Here is a 19,897-nt window from a genome sequence, read left to right as displayed (position 1 = left end):
CACCAATGTCTGTCAAACCCTCCAGACCAGCTTCTCGACGCTGCAGGCGAACATCGAAGAAATGCGCTCGTACATTCGCGGGATGGTCACTGGAGTTAATAATGCAATTCCGTATGCCCCCGTTGTCGCCCAGCAGTATGACGAGACCCTTCAATAACACCACAGAGTCCCTACGCGTCTGGTAGTGGAACTGCAGGGGCTATAAACAAAAGCGCAGTACCTTGCAAATGCATTCCCAAACGCTAGAGAAACCCCCAGACATCATAGCATTGCAGGAAACCGGCACGAACGTTAAACTCCCCGGGTACAAAGCTTTTCAAAGCTCTCATGACCCTAAAACGGCAGTTTTAATTCAACGAAATATCCCAGCCGAAAGGCTTGAATTCGAGAGTATTAATATCCCTCATGATTTTGTTGTTCTGTACCCCACTAAGCGTTCCGCAACCAGAGTTTACATACTGAACGTATACAGCAATCCTAAGGCCCACAGCCACAATTTTAATCTCCTATTTTGCCTTGCTAAAAAAGAATCTCAAAAACATATGCTCCTAATCGTGGGTGATTTCAACGCGCCTCATACTGCATGGGGATACTCGCACTGCACCAAGAAAGGCCGCCTCTTGTGGCATCAAGTACAAGCGCATCGTCTCACTCTAGAAACGGATCCCCTCGTCCCGACCAGGGTCGGAAACAGCGTCCAACGCGACTCCACTCCTGACCTCACCTTCACTCATCACGTCACCAATGTTAATTGGCACTGCACGGACCATTCGCTTGGTAGTGATCATTATATTATTCAGATTGAGCTCACTCTCGCTCAGCGTATGAAGCCGCACCCCAAGCAGTCATATATCACCGACTGGGATGAATTCAGGCATATTCGCACTCAAGATGAGAATACCGTACTTGAAGTAGATACTAATAACCTCGAAGGCTGGGTTCACCAGTTACTGACGGACGCGCGCAATGCCAGCAAACAGGTGGATCCTGACCTTCCATCAGACGCTGTGGACTCCCGTCTGCAACACTTGTGGGCGGCATACGGAAGCATACAGCGCCGGTGGAAAGCAAGAAAGCACAATCGCAAACTTCGCCGCAAATTGGCAGAATTAGATAACAAAATCCGCGATCACGCTGACCGTCTCGCCCGCGATCAGTGGTGACAAGTATGTTACCAAATGAGAGGGAACCTAGGCATGAAGAGAACATGGGCCCTACTTAAACACCTGCTTGACCCCGGTCGTTCTAAAACAGAACAAAATCACCGCCTCACCACAATCATCCACAACTTTCCCGGCACGGATGAGGAACTCGTAGACAAAATTTGTTCCCTATACGTACCTACCGGTCAAAAACAGCCCCTACCAGAATATAAAGGTCTCACCAATGACAGTCTGGACTCTGATATTACTGAGTCGGAGGTGCGGGGGGCTCTCCTCCAACTCAGACCCGGCTCGGCACCGGGACCGGACTGTATCACTAATAAAATGCTTCGCAACCTTGACGATAGTTCAATTTCGGCCCTTACAGCGTACTTTAATCATTGCTGGAAGCAGGGAACCCTGCCTCGGGATTGGAAGCATGCTAAAATCACCCTCATCCCCAAGCCAGGAAAGCCACTTTCCATCGAACATCTCCGGCCCATTTCCCTTACCTCCTGTTTGGGAAAAGTCCTCGAACACGTCATCCTCACGCGTCTCACCAATCATCTCACTTCCACAGACGCGCTTCCGCATTCTATGATTGGCTTTCGCCCCGGCTTATCCCCACAGGACGTCCTCTTTCAGCTATCCCGCGAGGTGATAACTCCCCCCAGTAGGCTCGATTCGGCCGCCATCCTGGCCTTGGATCTCACTAAGGCTTTTGATAGAGTTTCGCACACCACCATTCTGCGCGGATTAGAATCTGTAAACCCGGGACAGCGCACATACAACTACGTTCGCAGCTTTCTCACGGAACGCACGGCAATCCTCCAAATCGGTCACATCACATCAGACACCTTGAATTTGCCATCGATAGGTACGCCGCAAGGGGCTGTGTTATCACCCATGCTCTTTAATCTGGCCTTGCTAAATATCCCCAAAGAATTACAGAAAGTTCCCCGTCTACGCTTCAGTATGTACGCCGATGACATCACTCTCTGGGTGACAGGTGGCAGTGATGCGCACATTGAAGAGACCTTACAAATAGGTGCAAATATTGTAGTTAAACAAGCAGAGTTAGCAGGCCTTAAATGTTCTCCTAACAAGTCCGAGCTGCTCGTTCTACCACCCAAAAGAGCAGCCCGCACAACGTCAGATATCTCTATCTCTATTAGTGGTTATTCGGTCCCAGAAGCTCAAACACTAAAAGTTCTCGGGCTCCTTATACAACGGAATCGATCCAAATTCCAATACACAATTCGTTACCCAGTTAACTAAGCATGTTGTCCAAACAATTGGTCTCATAAAAAGGATTGCCAACCGCCGGCATGGGCTCTGTGAGAGTGAGAGATCGCGACTCATTCAGGCGTTCGTGATCAGCAGAATAACATACTCCCTCCCCTACCTTCATGCCAGTGCTGCTGAGTTTCAAAAAATCAATTGCCTTATCAGAAAAGCCTACAAAGCGGCACTTCAAATACCCCTGTACTCTTCCACTGCCAGATTAGACCATCTGGGTATCCATAATAATGCCGAGGAGCTTGTGGAGGCGCACCTGACAGGACAAATAGCCCGCCTATCCACTACCTCAACCGGCCTGCACATCCTAGACCGACTCGGGATTCGCGCCCCTACTTTGCCCGCTCATAAATACCCCATTCCTCGCGCTATTCACGCTCGACTTGTAGTCCGTTCTGTACCACGCAACATGCACCCTGTGTATCATGCGGGACGCAGAATGCAACGAGCGCAGGCTCTTCAGCGACGCCTACCTGGAAGACCAGATATTTTATACGTGGACGCGGCAGAATACCATCACCGCGATGCTTATGCTCTGGCCATTGTGAATCGGCCGGACGACCCCCCGTTATGCTCCCTTACAGTTCGGACCCCTTGCCCTGCCACGGCGGAGGAGGCGGCAATTGCGCTCGCCCTGTCACAAAGGCCGACCCCCACGATCGTAATCTCTGATTCAAAGACGGCCGTTCAAAATTTCGCCCGTGGTCTCATTTCGCCACTGGCACTCAAAATTATCTCTCAAAATCCTCCAACTTCCCCGGTAGAACTGCTATGGACCCCGGCACACTCGGGACTCGGGGGGAACGAGGCGGCCCATGACGCGGCTCGAGGATTCACAATCCGAGCGGGAGCCAGCCTAGCTCCTTATCACGGGGCCCGATCCGCCAGAGACCGCCTAATTGCGTATCATGACATACTCAAACATTACCGCCTCGCCCGCCGAAAATACCCAGCGGCGCATCCCCAGCTCAGCAATGAGCAAGCGCGTACCTGGCGACTTCTGCAGGTTCAATCCTTTCCCTGCAGGGCGGTGCTCCATCACATCCACCCTTCCCTCTACCCCTCACCTCATTGCCCCGCATATGGCCAGCGCGCCACACTTCCCCATTCTATGTGGGCCTGTCCATCCAATCTCTTCCCTTTAATCACCCGTGACGAGCAATGGGAGGGTGCGCTGGGTAGCTCCGACCCGGGCGTTCAGATCGCCTTGGCGGAACGAGCTGCCATCGTCGCCGCCGACCTCCAACCGGCGGCCACCACTCTTCCCTAACCCCAGTCACTCAATAAAAGTTTTTTTTTCTCTCTCTCTCTCTCTCCAATGCGAAGCTCTGTTGGTGCACCGGGCGAGCATCGAGAAGAACAGTCAGAGCTTTATGACAGTAAACACGCGAGCGCGTGCCGCTGAATACATGGAGGGCGCTCTGGCGGGAGGCTGGTGCGCTTTCGTAGTTGGCGCGTCTGGCGGACGCACTCCCTGAAAGCGCTTTATAGAGCGACAATCCTCCGAAGCTCTTGGACTGGGACCGATTTAGAGCGGAGTGCCCAAGTCTGCCCCCAGCGGCCACGGAGCAGGACCTCGATGAATAGACCACCCAACTACTACACGCGCAGAAAGATTAGAATACCACCCTTGAGCCCCCACCACTTACCCTGTATGTAGACAAACACCTAGAACATTTGTGGGAAGCACACAACAGTCTGGACGCTCGTTGGCGCAAGCACAAGCACCGGTGAGGACTCAAGAACAAACTAAACAACATTCGTAAAGAAATAGAGTGCTATGCGGCTAGCCTTGCGAGAAATCACTGGCTGGTGGGCTTAAGGCTCAACTGTCCACCCGGAAGGCCTGACACATACTAAATAAAGGCACTCCTCAACCCAACCAACACAAAGACACAAACAACCAATAACACAACTAAACGGATCACTGATGCGGGCCTACCAAAGGACGAGATATGTAGGAACCTAAGAGCAATCTACATCTCCCCCTCCCTCCCGCAAGGCGAGTCCGCCCCACCCTATACGGGAATACCCAATAGCACCCTAGATGCACCCATAACCATGCAGGAATCAGAGCAAGCTATACGAAACCTAAAGCGCAACACCGCGCCAGGTTTGGATGGTGTCACCAATTCCATCCTCAGACAGCCTAACGATGGTGTAGAGACTCTTTTGGCCTATATGAACGGCCAATGGCTCAACCACACGCTCTCTCAACAATGGAATCACTCGACCATTACACTAATCCCCAAGCCGGGGAAGGAACTCTCCTTTCAAAACCTGGCCCAATCTCGTTGGCGTCATGCATGGGTAAGCTTTTGGAGCACATACTGCAAGATAGAGTCAACGGATACCTGAAACAACACCAGCTGTACCCCCCTAATATGCTAGGCTTCCGACCCAACCTTTCAACGCAGGATGCTCTCTTGCAGTACCATCACGACCTGCATCTACACCCACCAAAGAGGGACAACACCACACTTCTATCATTCGATTTACAGAGAGCTTTTGACCGGGTTTCCAACCAAAGAATTCTACAAACTATCTGTGACTTAACCCTCGGAATCAACTTTTATCAGTACACTTACAACTTCCTATGCGGTAGCACGGCCACGATTGGGCTTGGATTGATGTGCTCCGAACCGTTCTCCATGCCGAACAGTGGGACACCACAAGGAGCCGTGCTCTCTCCAATGCTTTTTAACATCACCCTAATCCCCCTGGCGAGAGCCCTCCTCACTATTCCCTCCCTGCGCAGCACGCTGTACGCCAATGATATCGCTCTCTGGATGACACGGGGATCAGATGGCCACATTGAACACACTTTACAAAGAGGCCTGGACACCGTGCTAAGACACATACAGCCCTTGGCACTAACCTGCTCTCCTACAAAATCGGCAATGCTCATCTTCACCCCACACGGAAAAAAGCCCTCACCTACCCCCCTATAAATCTCAGAGTCAACGGGGATGACATACCAGTGGTTCAGCAGCTCAAGATCCTGGGTCTGACACTCACACACAACCGCTCACCTATACGAACCCTCCAGTACGCGCGTACACACGTCGCACAGATCACACGTAGGTTTCTATACGTAGGGTTTCCACCAGAAACAGAGGGCTGTTGGAACAGGATCGCCTGCGCCTGGTCCACTGCGTTCTCCGTAATAGAATACTCTACCAATTACCATACCTTACCATTACCCCTCTACCACTCAGAAATTGGATGCCTCGCTGAGGAAAGCGTATCGACATGCCTTGCTCCTCCCCCCACACACTCCGAACGACAGGCTAGAGCAGCTAGGTCTCCACAGCACAATTTCAGAGCTAATTGAGGCTAACAGTACGTCCCAACGTACTCGGCTGGCAGCTTCTCCCACGGGGCAGTTTGTACTATACTCCGTGAGAATAATAATAATAAAACCAACCACCCCCCAGACAAAACCCCTCTCGATACCATGCGAAATCAGATTACACTTGCGAATCAAACCTCTCGCACAATATATATGCCCCCAACGTTTCACGCGGGACGGCGCTTGGCTAGGGCAAAGGCACATGCGCGAATGCATCCCCCAGCCCCACACACACTATACACAGATATCTCCCCCTACCATGGCAGCGAGGCGCATGTAATTTCGGTTGTAGGCACCGCGACGCCCATCTAAGCCACCATTCCAACCGACCACACTACGACAGCGGAGGAGCCAGCTATTGCCCTGGCGATTTCACATCGCCCGACCCCTGCCTACGTTCTGTCTGATTCGCAGTCAGCTTTAAGACACTTTCTTCGGGGTGCAATATCCCCGGTTACACTTAATATCCTCACAACTAACTCCCCCACTGATACCGTGACCCTGTTGTGGACCCCGGCCCACACGGGAGTAGGCGCGAATGAGACGGTGAACGCTCGTGCTCTCGAGCTTTCTCATCAAAACCATGTTGGACAAATAAATGTTGTTTCTCTCTCTCTCTCGAGCTTTCTCACCGAGCCGCCGTTTCTTTTCCAGCTACACACGGCACCCCTCAGGAGAGGGCACAAGCCCTCCTGACATTCAGGGACATTGCCCTCCACTTCCGCCTCCCCCGCCGGACGTACCCACCCCTTCACCCCAACCTCTCACCGGCAGCCGCTCTCGTCTTGCGACAGCTTCAAACGCGCACCTTTCCTTGTCGCATCATGCTTACGCACACCCATCCTCACCTTTCCACTTCACCTACCTGTCGTGCGTGCGGGGCGCTCGGCATGCGCTATCATGCGCTTAGTGAGTGTCTTAAGGACCCCTTCCCCCCTCTCTCCTTCCCCCACCTCTGGGAGCAGTGGTCTCTCGGACGGGGCCAGTCAAGAGCTGGTCACGGCGCGAGCCCTGGCGGTCGCGGACGCCTGCAAGGCCTCCCCCACCCCACTTCCCTGAACCTGAGGTTGAAATAAAGTTTGCTCTCTCTCTCTCTCTCTGTCTTGGCGACGTCACCGCCGGCTTAGGGCAGGGGTCATTCCCCCGCCCTTTTCAACGGTCGTTGTCGGGAGGGGGGGGGGGTCTTTTTCCTCAGTCTTTTGAGGGACGGGGGGGGGGGGGGGGGGCGTTCTACTTCTTTCCCTCGTCGGAGGACGCTCTGCATCTTTTGAAATAAACAGTCTTGTCAAGAAACTATAAAGCAGCTCCACGTCTGTTTTCTCGCCTGCTTCAGCAGCCGACAGTCCGGGCTGCTACACCATATATCTACCACAGCAGACAACAGCACAATCAGTCGTTGTCAGGGAGTGGATCTGCCAAATGTATACGAACTACGAAAGTTCGCCAACGTATCGCTAAGCCGCTTTGCACATATTGTGCCGTACGAGCTCCCGTATTTGCTGTTATAAAGTTTGCGGTTGTATATTTCGCGCCGCTTCGGCTCGCGAAGACGCTGCGTATTGCTTTCATATGATCACGGATTGATGTCCCTTAAACGTCTTGCAAATTTTCACGATCGGCTGGAAGCACTGCCACTCCCACTGCTGAATGACACTGATACCCGCGGGACAGAAGAATGCCCCAACAGAATTATACTTCAAGAGTAGTACTAATACCACTGTTACACTGGCACTTGCAAGGGCTGTTAACGCAAACGGCAGTTGAATGCCGTAACGGCCGTGGGATCCGAACGGTGGTGGCTGTGCTCACACGACCCTTTCCATGTTCGGTTCTGTTCGGATGATTTATCATAAAATTTTTCTTCGTGAACTCAAAAAAGAAAAATTACACCATCTTCCCGCGAGGAAGCCTGATGAGGATGCGAAGCATCGTGACGGTTCCGTGTCGTGTGGTTCCATTGTGTTGCCGTCATGTTGAGTGATCTGGTTTTTCCTAGCGCCAGAGGGAATTCCGCGTCCGGGTCCACACCGGTGGCAAAGGCACGCAAGTGCTGTTGTGTTACGGTGAGTATGCGGTGGTTCTCGAGGCGCCGAAACTCGTCCATCATGTTCTTGTCGATGTTGTCTCGGTGGTAGAATCGGTAGTCTCCGTCAGCTTTGGTGAGGTAAAGGTTGTTGACATTGGTGCACTGGCTGAGAGCAATGTACACGCCCTCCTCTTCGCAGCTTTGTCTTCTCGTTCTTGTTCTTCTTGGGTGGTTCCCCTACGGGAAGATGACGACGGTGGTTGAACGCGAACCTATGTCGTGATGGATTCTTTGGTTGGCCAATCCCTAGGGGCATCCTGCCACAATCAGCATCAGAGGCGCTGCGGGCGGGACTGGTTGAGCTGCAAGGCGCGTGGCGCGGCGCTTCCCGCCACAGCTTTCCCACGGGAAATTCAGCATCCCCCTCTAAAGTTTTCAGTTCGTCGTTTCCGTTGACGTTCAGCTTCGCGTGCCTTCGTTTTATCAATAGCTCCTTGACGTATTTTGAATGAGTCAAGGACATAAGGCGCGTTCGTAGCACTTGCTCCTGTCACGGATTTGTAGCGTAGTGGGAAGAGCACCGCGTACCTCCCGTTGCGGCCAGAGAGTCGTGGGATCGAAACCGGGCGCCGCTATTTCTTTTTTTTATATAGTGTAGTATCGCCGAGCTGTGGGTGTAAGGAGGAGAGTTGCGCATGCGCAGTGTGAGTGTGGACGGCGCGGCCATCAACGACGGAGGACTAGGCGAGCCTAAGAAATGCTCCGCGTTTAAAATTTTTCTCTAAATATTAGATGCGACACATCTCATTCACTCGCCTTGTCCCTGCATCCATCTGGCGTTGTTGTCGGCGTTGTCGGCGTCCACCCCTCCCCCATTCTCTTCGCCGCGCCAGCTGCGCTCTCCGCCGCTCACCCCCTTTCCTCTCCGATAGCGAACACTCTCTCGCGAGGGGCATTGGATTTGTTAGATTGGATTGGATTGGCTTGGCTTGGCTTGGATTGGATTGGATTGGATTAGATTGGATTGGATTGGATTGGATTGAATTGGATTGGATTGGGACTGTGCGATGCTTCGCATCACCTCAGGGTTCCCCTCGGGAAGATGGTGTAATTTTTTTCTGCGCTGAATGTTTCGCAGCAATGTCTCAGCGTAGGTGTCCACACGAAGCGTTTCTGCGGCAGCGCGCTCGCTCGAAGCGAGGAAGCGTCGTTGCTCGGGTTTCCATCTGACGAAGGAACAGACGAAAAACGCGGCAGAACGGAGACCGGCGGCCTCTGTTGCCGTATATAACCGTTGAGTTTCCAACGGCGCTCGCGCTGTCACCTAACTCCACCTAACGGCCCTTACGGCAAACTACAGTTTTCTGCGAAGGCCACTGAGGATTCCCTGCCATAGGGGCGAATAATGCTAAAAATCAGCCATTTCATTTTTTCCTGGAGGACGACATTATGTTCTCTCCCATCGACCATCAACGTCTCCTATTATGTATAACCCCCAAATTCATTACTCACATACCCCCACTTCCCTCCCAAATTCTTTTCTCATCTCCTCTTTCCACAGTGTTCTCATTCTACTAACGCTCTGCCGTCAGTCCCCATCAGCTGTAGAGCACCTGACTACGGCGGCGGTCCGTAGTCAGGTGCTTTCGTACGGACAGGCCACCTTTAGAACTTGAAACTCGCAACGTTCAACAAGCGAACCCTGTCTAGTGAGGGAAGCCTAGCAGTACTACTAGAGAAGCTTTCGAACATTAAGTGGGGTATTATAGGGCTAAGCAAACTTAGAAGAAAGGGAGTATATATAATAGAACGAACTAGCGGACATATTCGGTGCTACCGAGGACACCAAGAAAAGAAACAGCACGGAGTGGAGGTACTAATCCAAATAGAAATAGCGGGAAAACTTGGAGGAACACTTTAACATTTACGAAAGAGTCGCTGTGGTTGTGATCGAGCTAAAAACCCATACAGGACGAAGGTAGTACAAGCCTATGCGCCAAGAGGTAGTTACGGTGATAAGGCGGTAGACAGTTCTTATGAGGACGCGGAATCAGCAACAAAGAAAGGGACAACAATGTTCATGATTGTGATGGGATATTTCAGCGCAAAATTGGGTGACAACCTAATGGGAGGAAGGTCATTTGGAAACTTCGGAACATCGTAACAGTCGTGGAGATAGACTGGTAGGATTTGCAGAGAGAAATAACAGGGACTTAGTGAACACATTCTTCTGCAAACCTAAGAATATAAAATAAGTAGAGAAAGGTCACAACAATAAAACAAAAAAGGAAATTGACTTCATTTTAATGGACAACCTAGGCATTGTGCAGGACGTGGAGGTTCTAGGTAAGATTCGGAGCATCGATCTTAGGATGGTTAGCCGCAAAGTAGGGATGAATCTCAAAAGAGGAAGATGGAAGCTTGTTAAAAGTAAGAAGCCCAGCATGGAGTCAATAATAGTGAGGATGCGGTACATTAATGCTTTTAATCGGGGAGAACAAAAATAGTGTAGACATGCTAAATGACAATGTAACAATGGCAATCCCAAAATCAGCAACAACTGTGGGAGAAGAAGCCTGTAAACGGACTCAAAAACTAACTCAGAAAAAGAAGCAACTAATTGCAAAACGCAAGAAGATGAAAGTGTCGAGTAGGGTGGATCAAATTGAATTAGCCTAACTACAAAATTTATTAACAAAAGTGAAAATAAAAGCCATTTCTGCGTACAATATGGCAGTGATCGATGACACAATGGAAATAGGGGGAAGCATCAGAGCAACTGAAAAGAAGCTAGCTATCGCCAAAAACAGAAGGTAAGCACTTAGAGAGGAGCAGGGTAAGTTTACACACAACATGTACAAAGGGAAAATAAGCAGCGGAACGATTTTACAACACGCTATACGCCAGCGATGTTAGACCAGGGAAAACTACGGAGCGTACAAGCTTAGCTCGCGATGTCCTACTAATAACCAAAGACGAAGTAGAAAAGGATATCAAGGGCATGAAAAGAGGAAGAGCTGCATGTGGTGATGGGATAGCCATGCGTGGTTTAAAGGAGGGAAGAAATATTTTACTGGAAAAGTTTGCTGCACTATTTTCAGAATGCTAAAGGTTTGTGAATGTTGTCATAGCTTGGGAAAACGCTAACATAATTTGATTTACAAGAAGGGGACCGACCCATCAACATATTCTTAGTTGTATGCAAGCTGATTACCAGAGCTGCAGTTAACCGCATAAGTGAAAGCCTGAATTCCTAACCACCCAGAGACCACGCTGAGTTTAGGAAAGAATACTCAACAACAGATCACACCTTGTCAGCAATCAAGTAACAAAAAAATCCGCAGAGTAAAGCGACTGCTTTACATGGCATTTATAAACTACGAAAGAGAGTTTGATTCAGTAAGCACTGCAGTAGTGCTGGAAGCTTTCGAAGACCAGGCAATGAGGAGACCTGCATAAGACTCCTATACGACATATATAAAGTATGTGCAGGACATCACACGCAAAGCGACGAATTCCCGATGCGAACGGACGATACCGTCTCATAAAAATGGTCCACAGCATGCCGGAAGGGGGTATTAAACAAGGGTGACTGGGAAAATGCCGAGTCACGGATCAATGGGGAATACTTTAATTGTTTGAGGCTCGCAGACTACATAGTCTTGAGGTCTGCACACTCACTACAAAGTGAGTCTGCAGAAAACCTGGAAAAAAACGCTTGATGATCATTCATCAGAAAGAGTGACCATGGAGACAAAAATTAAAATGAATAAATCTGATGTAATGATGAATAATCCTGCCGAAAGCGCCCTGTTCAGCATACGTAACAAAACGCAAGAACAAGTAAAAGATTATGGCTACCTCAGACAAGTAATCTGTGCTGATTCCTACCGCGAGAAAGAAATCCAGCGTAGAATAGGCATGGGTTGGTATGCATTTGGCAAGCACTCACAAATAATTAAGAGTTAATTCCCTGTATCAATAAAAAGAATTGTATACAACCAATGTGTCCTACCGGTGATGACATGCTGAGCGGAAACTTGGCGCTAGACTAAGAAACTGGAATGCAAACTTAGATCGGCTCAACGGGCCATGGAGAGAATAAGGATACGAGTAACGTTAAGAAAGAGGAAACAAGCTTCGTAAATCAGAGAACAAACTCGAGTGCAGGATATATTAGCTCAAGTAAAGAAAAAGAAATGGACGTAGGCTGGTAACGTCGTGATACGGAATGACAACCGGCGGGCCACCAGGGTAACAGAGCGCAAACCGCGAGACCGATCTGGTAGCAGGGGAAGGCCAATAACTCAATGGAAGAAAGAAATAAGGAAATTCCGAGGCCGAGAATGGACTAGGGCGGTGCAGTGCAGAAACGGTTGGAGGTAGATGGGAGAGCCCTTCGTTCTACATTAAGCTTAGTAAGTTGTTGATGATGAAGGGAGATTATTTTATTCTGCTAAGCCTCGATACGCCCAAATCTGTGCCATTATAAATTACTGTATTGCCTGGTCACATCGATTCCATTTGCTTGCGTTGCTCAATGCTGTTAGAATTATTGAAGTTATCAAAAAGTGTTTTCTTGTTTCGATTTGTCGAAAGGTTTCGGCGTTTCGGTATCTGTATGACCGTTCTCCCTGGTAAAGCTTCATTTTAAGCTTTAAACAAAGGAGGGTAAAGATCGGAAGGACGGGGAAGGGAGGGAAGGGCAAAGAATATATCACCCTCGAACCAAGTTGTGGTGAAAGTGGAAAATTTGTCTGCAAGACAGGGGGTAGAAGAGGAGGAGCGGAAGATAGGAGCATATGTAGCAGAAGGGAAAGTTTGTCTCCGTAATGCTGTCTCATAACCCGAAAAGCCTTTTTAGTCTCTCGGTTTTGTTGTGGTTTTTCCGAATGCTAGTGAGTGCCGGATTACCCATCCATCTATGGTCCCGTCCTACTCTGGGACTACATTATTCTGACAGAGTCGAGTACGGCCCCCTGTAAGAGACAACGCGACGCCAATCCCACACGATCCGGGCCCCCATTCCTATGGCATTGACCTCCCTTCTTAAAACCCACACGCGTTAAATGTTTTGGTCAGAGCCTCTCGGCTTCCTTAAACCATAGCCACAACGCAGATTATGCAGTTCACAGCTACTATGTCGATTCAACACTTGACGGCACAGACCACCAGCTCCATGCAGTTCCCGAAGATGTCCTAGTGCATGCTACCTTGGTGGACACTCTTGATGCCGAATGTAGACATGCCCACTTGCTTACAGACAACGCAGACGCCCTGCGAGCTCTTATCGGACCGTGGCGCCACCACTAAATGGCCAGCCGAATCAAGCCCGCAGGTCAATCGATTCTGACCACTACCAACATTGCTGTCAGTATGGGTCGTATACCTCGGCATCCGGGCATCCTATTCATGAATGTGCATACGAGGTGGCGAGTGAGTATTCTCTTTCTACCGCTGTCGGAATGGAGGCCATCCAGCCAGGAGGGCCCACCTTTATCCCGGTGAAGAGCGCCGACGCCGCCGTCCGTGCCGCCGTCTGTGCCGCTCCGTACGCCACGGGGACCGTATATTTAGCCCGCTTGTCTTCAGGCCTATCCCGAGCACCGTAGGAATTTGTTAATTGTGCACGCTCGGGGTTGGCGATCAAAGCTCCCGTTGTCGCATGATGGCGAAAGCACCGGGCCCCACGCTAGGCCAGAGCAACCCATATAAATGACCTGGACGCTGGAAGTGATCCCTGGAGAGGACAATTCAACAGCTCTGCCTCAGCCAGCTCCCAAGCTTCCGACATTACCCCTCATGTGCCGTTCTCATCAAGACCTTCCGTGATCGGTTACGCGTGCAGCGATGCTAGAACACCGGACGTTCGGCATCTTGCTTGGCCCTGTCCTGGGCTTCCTGACCTTCGTAGAAAGTACTGCTCGGATTGGCGTATTTCTACAAGGAATGGATCCGGCCTCGCAGCAGGCATCTGCAGACATTGAACTCCTTGGGGTCTTCGGTTTGGCCGCTTCCATGAAATGGCGCTTTTAGTTCTTACTTATTTTAGTTTATTTTATGACACTGCAGACGCTCCTTCTGTGGGAGTTCGTGCGCTCTTCAGGCATCAACCGCCGAATGTAACCTTTATACTCTCCCCTTCCTTTATTCCCCATGCCGACCGACGTGTCCACCTTCTGTAATAAAGTATTGTTATGTTATTTCTCCCACCTACTTCGCATACCCCTTCTGCCTTAAGCCATCTTTTTCAATAAAGTTTATGCCTTCCTTCCTTCGTTTTCTTCCTACCGTCCTTCCCTCCCTTCCTCCCTCTTCCCGTTTTGATCTCCTGTTACCCGTTAAACATGTCTTTTTTTGGAATGAGGGAGCTATTTCACTTTCAAGCCGAGCAATGTGGAGTGCTTGGAGGGGGTGGTACATCCTGGAGGACCGAGAGGGGGAAAGAAAAAGGAACGCCAATGTAGTTTTTAAACTGAGAAGCGTAGCAGCGGGAGGAGGCGTATACTTGCTAAATGAACGGAGCGCGTTTTCACAAATCTTTAACACAATTGCCTCTCATTCGCAGGCCTTGAAGATGGGTGCTGCCTGATATTCGCTTCGAGCAGACATTTTACAAAAATATGTTCCCATGCTGTCACAACAATACAATTTGAAATAAATAGAAATACGTACCTTTGATAGTTCTGTTTATGTCATCTTCTACAGAGAGCATTTTCGGATCGATGTAGGGTGGTCCGTTAACATCAGTAGTATTGAGCATGACGAAGCCACGGGAATTAGGTTGCACTAGCGTCAACGTAGTCATGAAACCAGTTTTGTTGAACATCGGCGCATAGTACTGGTCGTATATCTTCAATAAAAATGATACGAAGAGCTCTTGAAACAGCAGTAATTACTTTGTTAACATATTTGTATTTGTTTTTAAATGCAAACCAATTTTCGAGCACTCCTTCCCCCCCTCCCAAATTGCGACTCAATGAAAAAATACGCTACATTTCTATACCAAACACCTACAATCTGGATGCTACTTTCCAGAGAGAGAGAGAGAGAGAAATGACTTTTATTGCGTTGTCCGGCGGGGGGTGCGGGTCAGGCCACGCAAGGCTTCGCCGTCACCCCTGTCTATCTACCTATTCTAGGTATCGGGCTGACCTCGAGGCAATGGGCCTGGCCTGCGGCTCGGGCTACTAGGGGTGTCCCCGCCCCGCCCCCTGTCACCGTCCCCGAGGGAAGCAGCCGGGGGTGAGCGCGGGTCCTCCTTTCGCCGTTGCCGCGCCAGAGCAGCCTCGAGCCGCTGGACGGCCCTGAGCTGGAGTCCGTGCTCCGTAGAGCCGATCATGTCGCGAACGTCCGGTGGGAGGCCGCGGCCTCCGTCACGCGCACAGTGTTCTTCGCAGCCCCACATGAGATGGGCAAGGGTGCAGTACAAGTGGATGCGTTTAATACCCCTGTCACACGGGCACTTTCAATCGCGATTGAAGTGAATCGCGAACGAGTTTTCGACCGCGCTCGACGCACTGCCGCTGATACACGGCACGTTTCAATCCCGATCGAGAAGTTGCACCGGTTGCTCTCATGTACGCCAGATGGCGCTAAAAATGTACTTCGTGGCCGGCGTCTGGTAACTTCGCGCGGTCGTAGGTATACGTAAATATGTAAATGTTACCTCACGCTTATTTGGGTCAAGTCATTTGACACAATTTGTGACGTTAGTTGAAGTTTTCACCTTTGTGCCATTACTTAGCGGGGACGAGAGTACCGCCGCTTTCGTTCGATCGCGCTTGAAAGACTCGATCGCGCTTGAGGGACCAGGATTGACTTCGAGCTTGATCGCGCTCGATCGCGATTGAAACTGCCGTGTAGCATGCGCCCGGTCCGGATCGACCTCGATCCGGATCGACTCAATCACGATTGAAAGTGCCCGTGTGACAGGGGTATTAAACGGGCACTGACACAAAAATTTTGCATCTTGTTTTTTTGTTGTTGCTGCTGCGATAAGTAGCTAATGACGTGTTTATCACGTGTATAGAAACCCCGTTTAATTCAGCGCGGGGCGGTTGTTTGAATAAAGACGTTTTTATGGCACCCAGTCGCATTTTCAGATTCAGCGGGTGTGCGAAAGGCTAGATTTAGTATCAACAAATCTTCCCACGTGACTGTCGGACGGATATCACAGAGCAGTGCTGCCGTGGAACTGTCGATTCCGCGTCAGCGGCAGTTTCTGCTAATGCTCCTACGTACTGATCTCGTCAGCCGCTTGGGTCATCTAAACTTTGACGCAAGAGAGGCTATGATTTCCATTGAAAAATTAAAGCAATTTCACTTAATGTGAAAGCTGTCGGAAGGGCAGAACAGTGATTCGCCATAATGGGCTGCAGCGCCGTTATCCGCTCACTGCTACCACCCAACGCATTTCAGATTCCTCGCTTTCGCAGTGCTCACGCGCCCCCTGCCTGAAACTGCTCCAGCGCGAGTTCTGTTTTTTGTGTACCTGCTTTCCTACCGCGCGTGCCGGCATTGCACTGCCACTTTTTTTCGCTTACTACTGTAAAAACCAACCCAAGGAGCTCTCCTAACTAAATGAGCGCGGGCACTGGCGGTTAATTACGTATATTTTGCCACAAATGTACCTGCAGTTTTCTTTGCGAGTTTCGAATGCTTCACGAGTTTCGAATGCTTATGACTGTATAAACCGCTTGGTTTTTGAAGCCACTGGTTTACGCCGCGACGACAGCCGCAACGTCGGAACGCCGCGTGGCCCTACTTGGGTTGCAGCAAGCGCGCTACGACGACAAGGCGAGCCCCTAAAGTGCTGAGCACTTAAAATCGACCATGGAAGTGATGCAGGCACCGCGAGTGCAAATTGCTGCTGCGGCTAGAGAATGACGCGCGACGCTCGAGACAGTGGATGGGAGAGACCGATGGGGCAGACCGGCCGGCGCTGGCAGCAGCCGGCCGGTCTGCCTACAGGTCCGCCTACAGATGTGTTAGGCTTGACACTGCGGCGGATATTCGATTGCCGCTATCGTAAGCGGTGTAGATGACGATTGTTAATGCAATTCGCCATCGCATCATTACCTCATCACTTGTATGTGCTGCCTTGTTTGGGACTTGAGTCCCATTTCGAGCAGCACTAAGAAGCTATCGCTCGAACTACCTGCGCCAGCCTGCGCCCCTTCGCGGCCGTGGCCGCCGCTTCTGCAGCGACCGTGCGGCTTGCTCAGTCCACTTTTCGTGTCCCCAGCACGCTTTCGCGTCCATTGTAATTAAAAGCAATAACAATTGAGTCTCTGGAATCGCAGTAGAACTTAGGTCGTGGTCTGCTGCCCGATGAGGCAACGAAATCCCAGCGCCTGCGCTGCCAACGATCGGATCGTTCGTTGCTCGAGAGCACAAGCACCAACATCCGGATCGAAGCGGCGAGCCGGCGAGAAACGCCGGCAGTGCGGAAGCGGCCAACACAAACTCGTGACGTGTGTGGATGTTGTTTATTCACTCCACATCCAGGGAATCTCGACTGCATGAGTTCATACGCCCGGTTCCGTTTCGCACATTTCAAAATGGATCTTAAATATGTTCAATGCTGTATTTGCCACTGATATTTGGTAGGTGATTTATGTGTGTTCACAATAATTTACCTCTGAAGTTATCTCGGCTTCAAGATTTTGTTTAAGTACTCCTTTAAGAGAGTTCAGTGCAGAAGAGGAATGCTATGGTTCGAAAATTTTATATCTATAGTAGACTCCAGTTAAGACGAAGTAGATTAAGACAAATTTCATGTTTAACGAGCGCAACACGTTTCTGTTTTGTAAGATGCACAATGCAACAAACGTCAACTTAAGACGAATTTATGACAATTCGAGCAAGTTTGCACGGTCACCTCGAGTTCGTCTTAACGGGAGTTAACTGTACATGGTGCTATCTGATACTAGGCGATTTAAATCGCCAGTTTTAGAACATTAAAGGGCCTATGAAGGCCAAATACAACCTTGTTTATTTTGAAAGAACTATTCTTTCGCAAATCACTCCGCTTTACTCTAGACATTCTAGTAAATTCCAGTAAATAAAGAAAGCTTCCAATTTGTGCGCTAAATAGTGTATGCAGAGATGCAATGGAGGGACCACAAAAATAGTATCAATTAGTTAACTGCATGCTAGCATTCACGCTATACGATCAAACAAATATTCTACTGCAATCGCTATGTCATGTTTCTTGGCGTTGTGTTTGCTCGAAGGCAGCGAATAGAACTAACAAGATTCTGTGATATCACACAAACATCGGAAGAAAGCGACTACAGAGTCGTCACTGCGCCACCTGTTTTCCCTAATATCTCGAATATTTGTTTATATCTTAAGGTGAACTTGGTATAGTTGCTAGGTAAGGTTCGAGCGCGGAGGTCAATGTATGGCAGTGCCACCCTCCTTCCCTCGGCGCCACGATGCTCGGCGCACATCCGACGACAGGCCGCCGCTAATTAGGCCACCTGTACGCAATGTGCACGCGGGAACAGGCAAAGCTGCGCAGGACAAACCCCTTAGGCGGAGGCCGAGTGCAGACGTCGCCGCACTGCGTGCACCCGTCGCAACGCCGATTGGGCAAATCGTTATGCTCCAAAGGGTGCCGCTGGCAATTTGGCCGCCGAATGCAGGGGGCTCCCGCGTAAGCGCTGTCTAGACGGCGCCCGTACTGGGACAAAAAGACGTGGCGTTGGCGGCGTGCTTGCATCACCTTGGGTGGGTGACGTGCAATGCATGCCTTGCCGTTTATTGTTTTCTTTAACCTTTCCCTTTCCCTCACCGAGGGTATTTATGTCGAACCCGGCGAGAGGAAAGGGGTCTTCTTGCTCTGAACTTGCTGCAGGTCATGCGGAAAGTCCCGCCTGCGCCGGCTAGATCCCGGCAAGCTTCTAAGCCCTACTGCGGGCTAGTTCTGCTCCCTTGTATATGCCTTGTAAATATTCCTGTACATAAAGCTTGGAAATCGGAGTCTGCCTTATCCCTCACGGCGACACGAGACACAGTGGTGCGTTGCTGGATACGGAAAACACCTGAAATTTACCGGCGAAGTCGAAAAAACAGGAATCACCACATGCTCGAATCCACTTACTAGGACAACGAGAACGAGAGGAGCACCGCTCAACGAGAGAGTCCCGGCCATTTCTTCCCAGGGGAGTACACCTACGGATTGAATCTACAGCTCCCAAGCCTCACCTAGGAGACAGCGAAGGAAGACGGCCTGAGCATCACACCTCCCGGGGCGAGCGGCAAGAGCTTCGGCGGATCGGCACAAACAGCAGTTCGAGCCCATCTAACGAATTCCCGGGCTCCACCGAAGGGGAAGGAAGAAAGACGGCACGAGCGTCACACTCTCGGTGGCGGAGCGGCAGGATCTTCCCACCCACCCAGCGGCGACACGGAGCGATCATCCACCACCGATCCCACTAGGCACCACCGGCTCCGGGTGAGTCCCCTAGTTGGCACTTCTGCCGCACTCTTGGTTGCCTGCCGGCCCAACTGGATGGAAACCCGCTTCGCGCACCTAAATTCTGACAAATGTCCTGGAAAGATGCGGAACGAGAACGGGGAAAACGGTGACGACAAGAACAACGAAACGTCCGCTTCTCTCACCGAAGCAGTCGTTTCTCTTACCGATAAGCAGATGAATTTTCAACTCAAAAAGGCCGAGATGAAGCTGAAAACCCTAGAGGCGCAAGAATTGCTCGCCCAAACAAGGAGGGAGGCCGCGTCACGAGTGCGAGACGATGTGAGCGAGGCGGAATCTCAGAGCAGTCCCATGAGTCTGAGGCATTATGCTAAACTGCTAGCTGGGGCCTTTCCCAAGTTTCCAACCGACAGCGAAGTGCCTATCTGGTTCGAATCAGAGGAGAGCGTACTGAAGGCTTATGAGGTCCCGAAGGAGTTGCGGGGGCAGATTGTTTTCCCTATGATTGCTGAGTGGGTAGCATATTTGTCAACACGTCTGACACCGGCCTAACACCGAGATTATGACGTGCTAAAGAAGGTCGTACTTGATGAGTTGAAGTTGTCAGCGGTAGAGTATCAAAGGCGCTTCCT

At 50.5% G+C, this 19,897-nt stretch overlaps 1 protein-coding gene across 1 annotated transcript in view; it reads right to left on the bottom strand.

The window, feature by feature from the left end:
- Positions 1–19,897, bottom strand: part of LOC144138092 (4-pyridoxate dehydrogenase-like) — a 236,464-nt gene that overhangs the window by 35,262 nt on the left and 181,305 nt on the right. The window contains exon 9 of the mRNA XM_077670184.1: positions 14,495–14,672. Coding sequence (XP_077526310.1) covers positions 14,495–14,672 — 178 coding nt within the window. The remainder of the gene's footprint in view (positions 1–14,494; positions 14,673–19,897) is intronic.

This window comes from Haemaphysalis longicornis, unplaced genomic scaffold (assembly GCF_048455015.1).
Source record: "Haemaphysalis longicornis isolate Haplotype H1 unplaced genomic scaffold, Haemaphysalis longicornis Haplotype H1 scaffold_5, whole genome shotgun sequence".
Classification (NCBI taxonomy): Eukaryota; Metazoa; Arthropoda; class Arachnida; order Ixodida; family Ixodidae; genus Haemaphysalis; species Haemaphysalis longicornis.
This window is presented reverse-complemented; position numbering and strand designations above follow the sequence as displayed.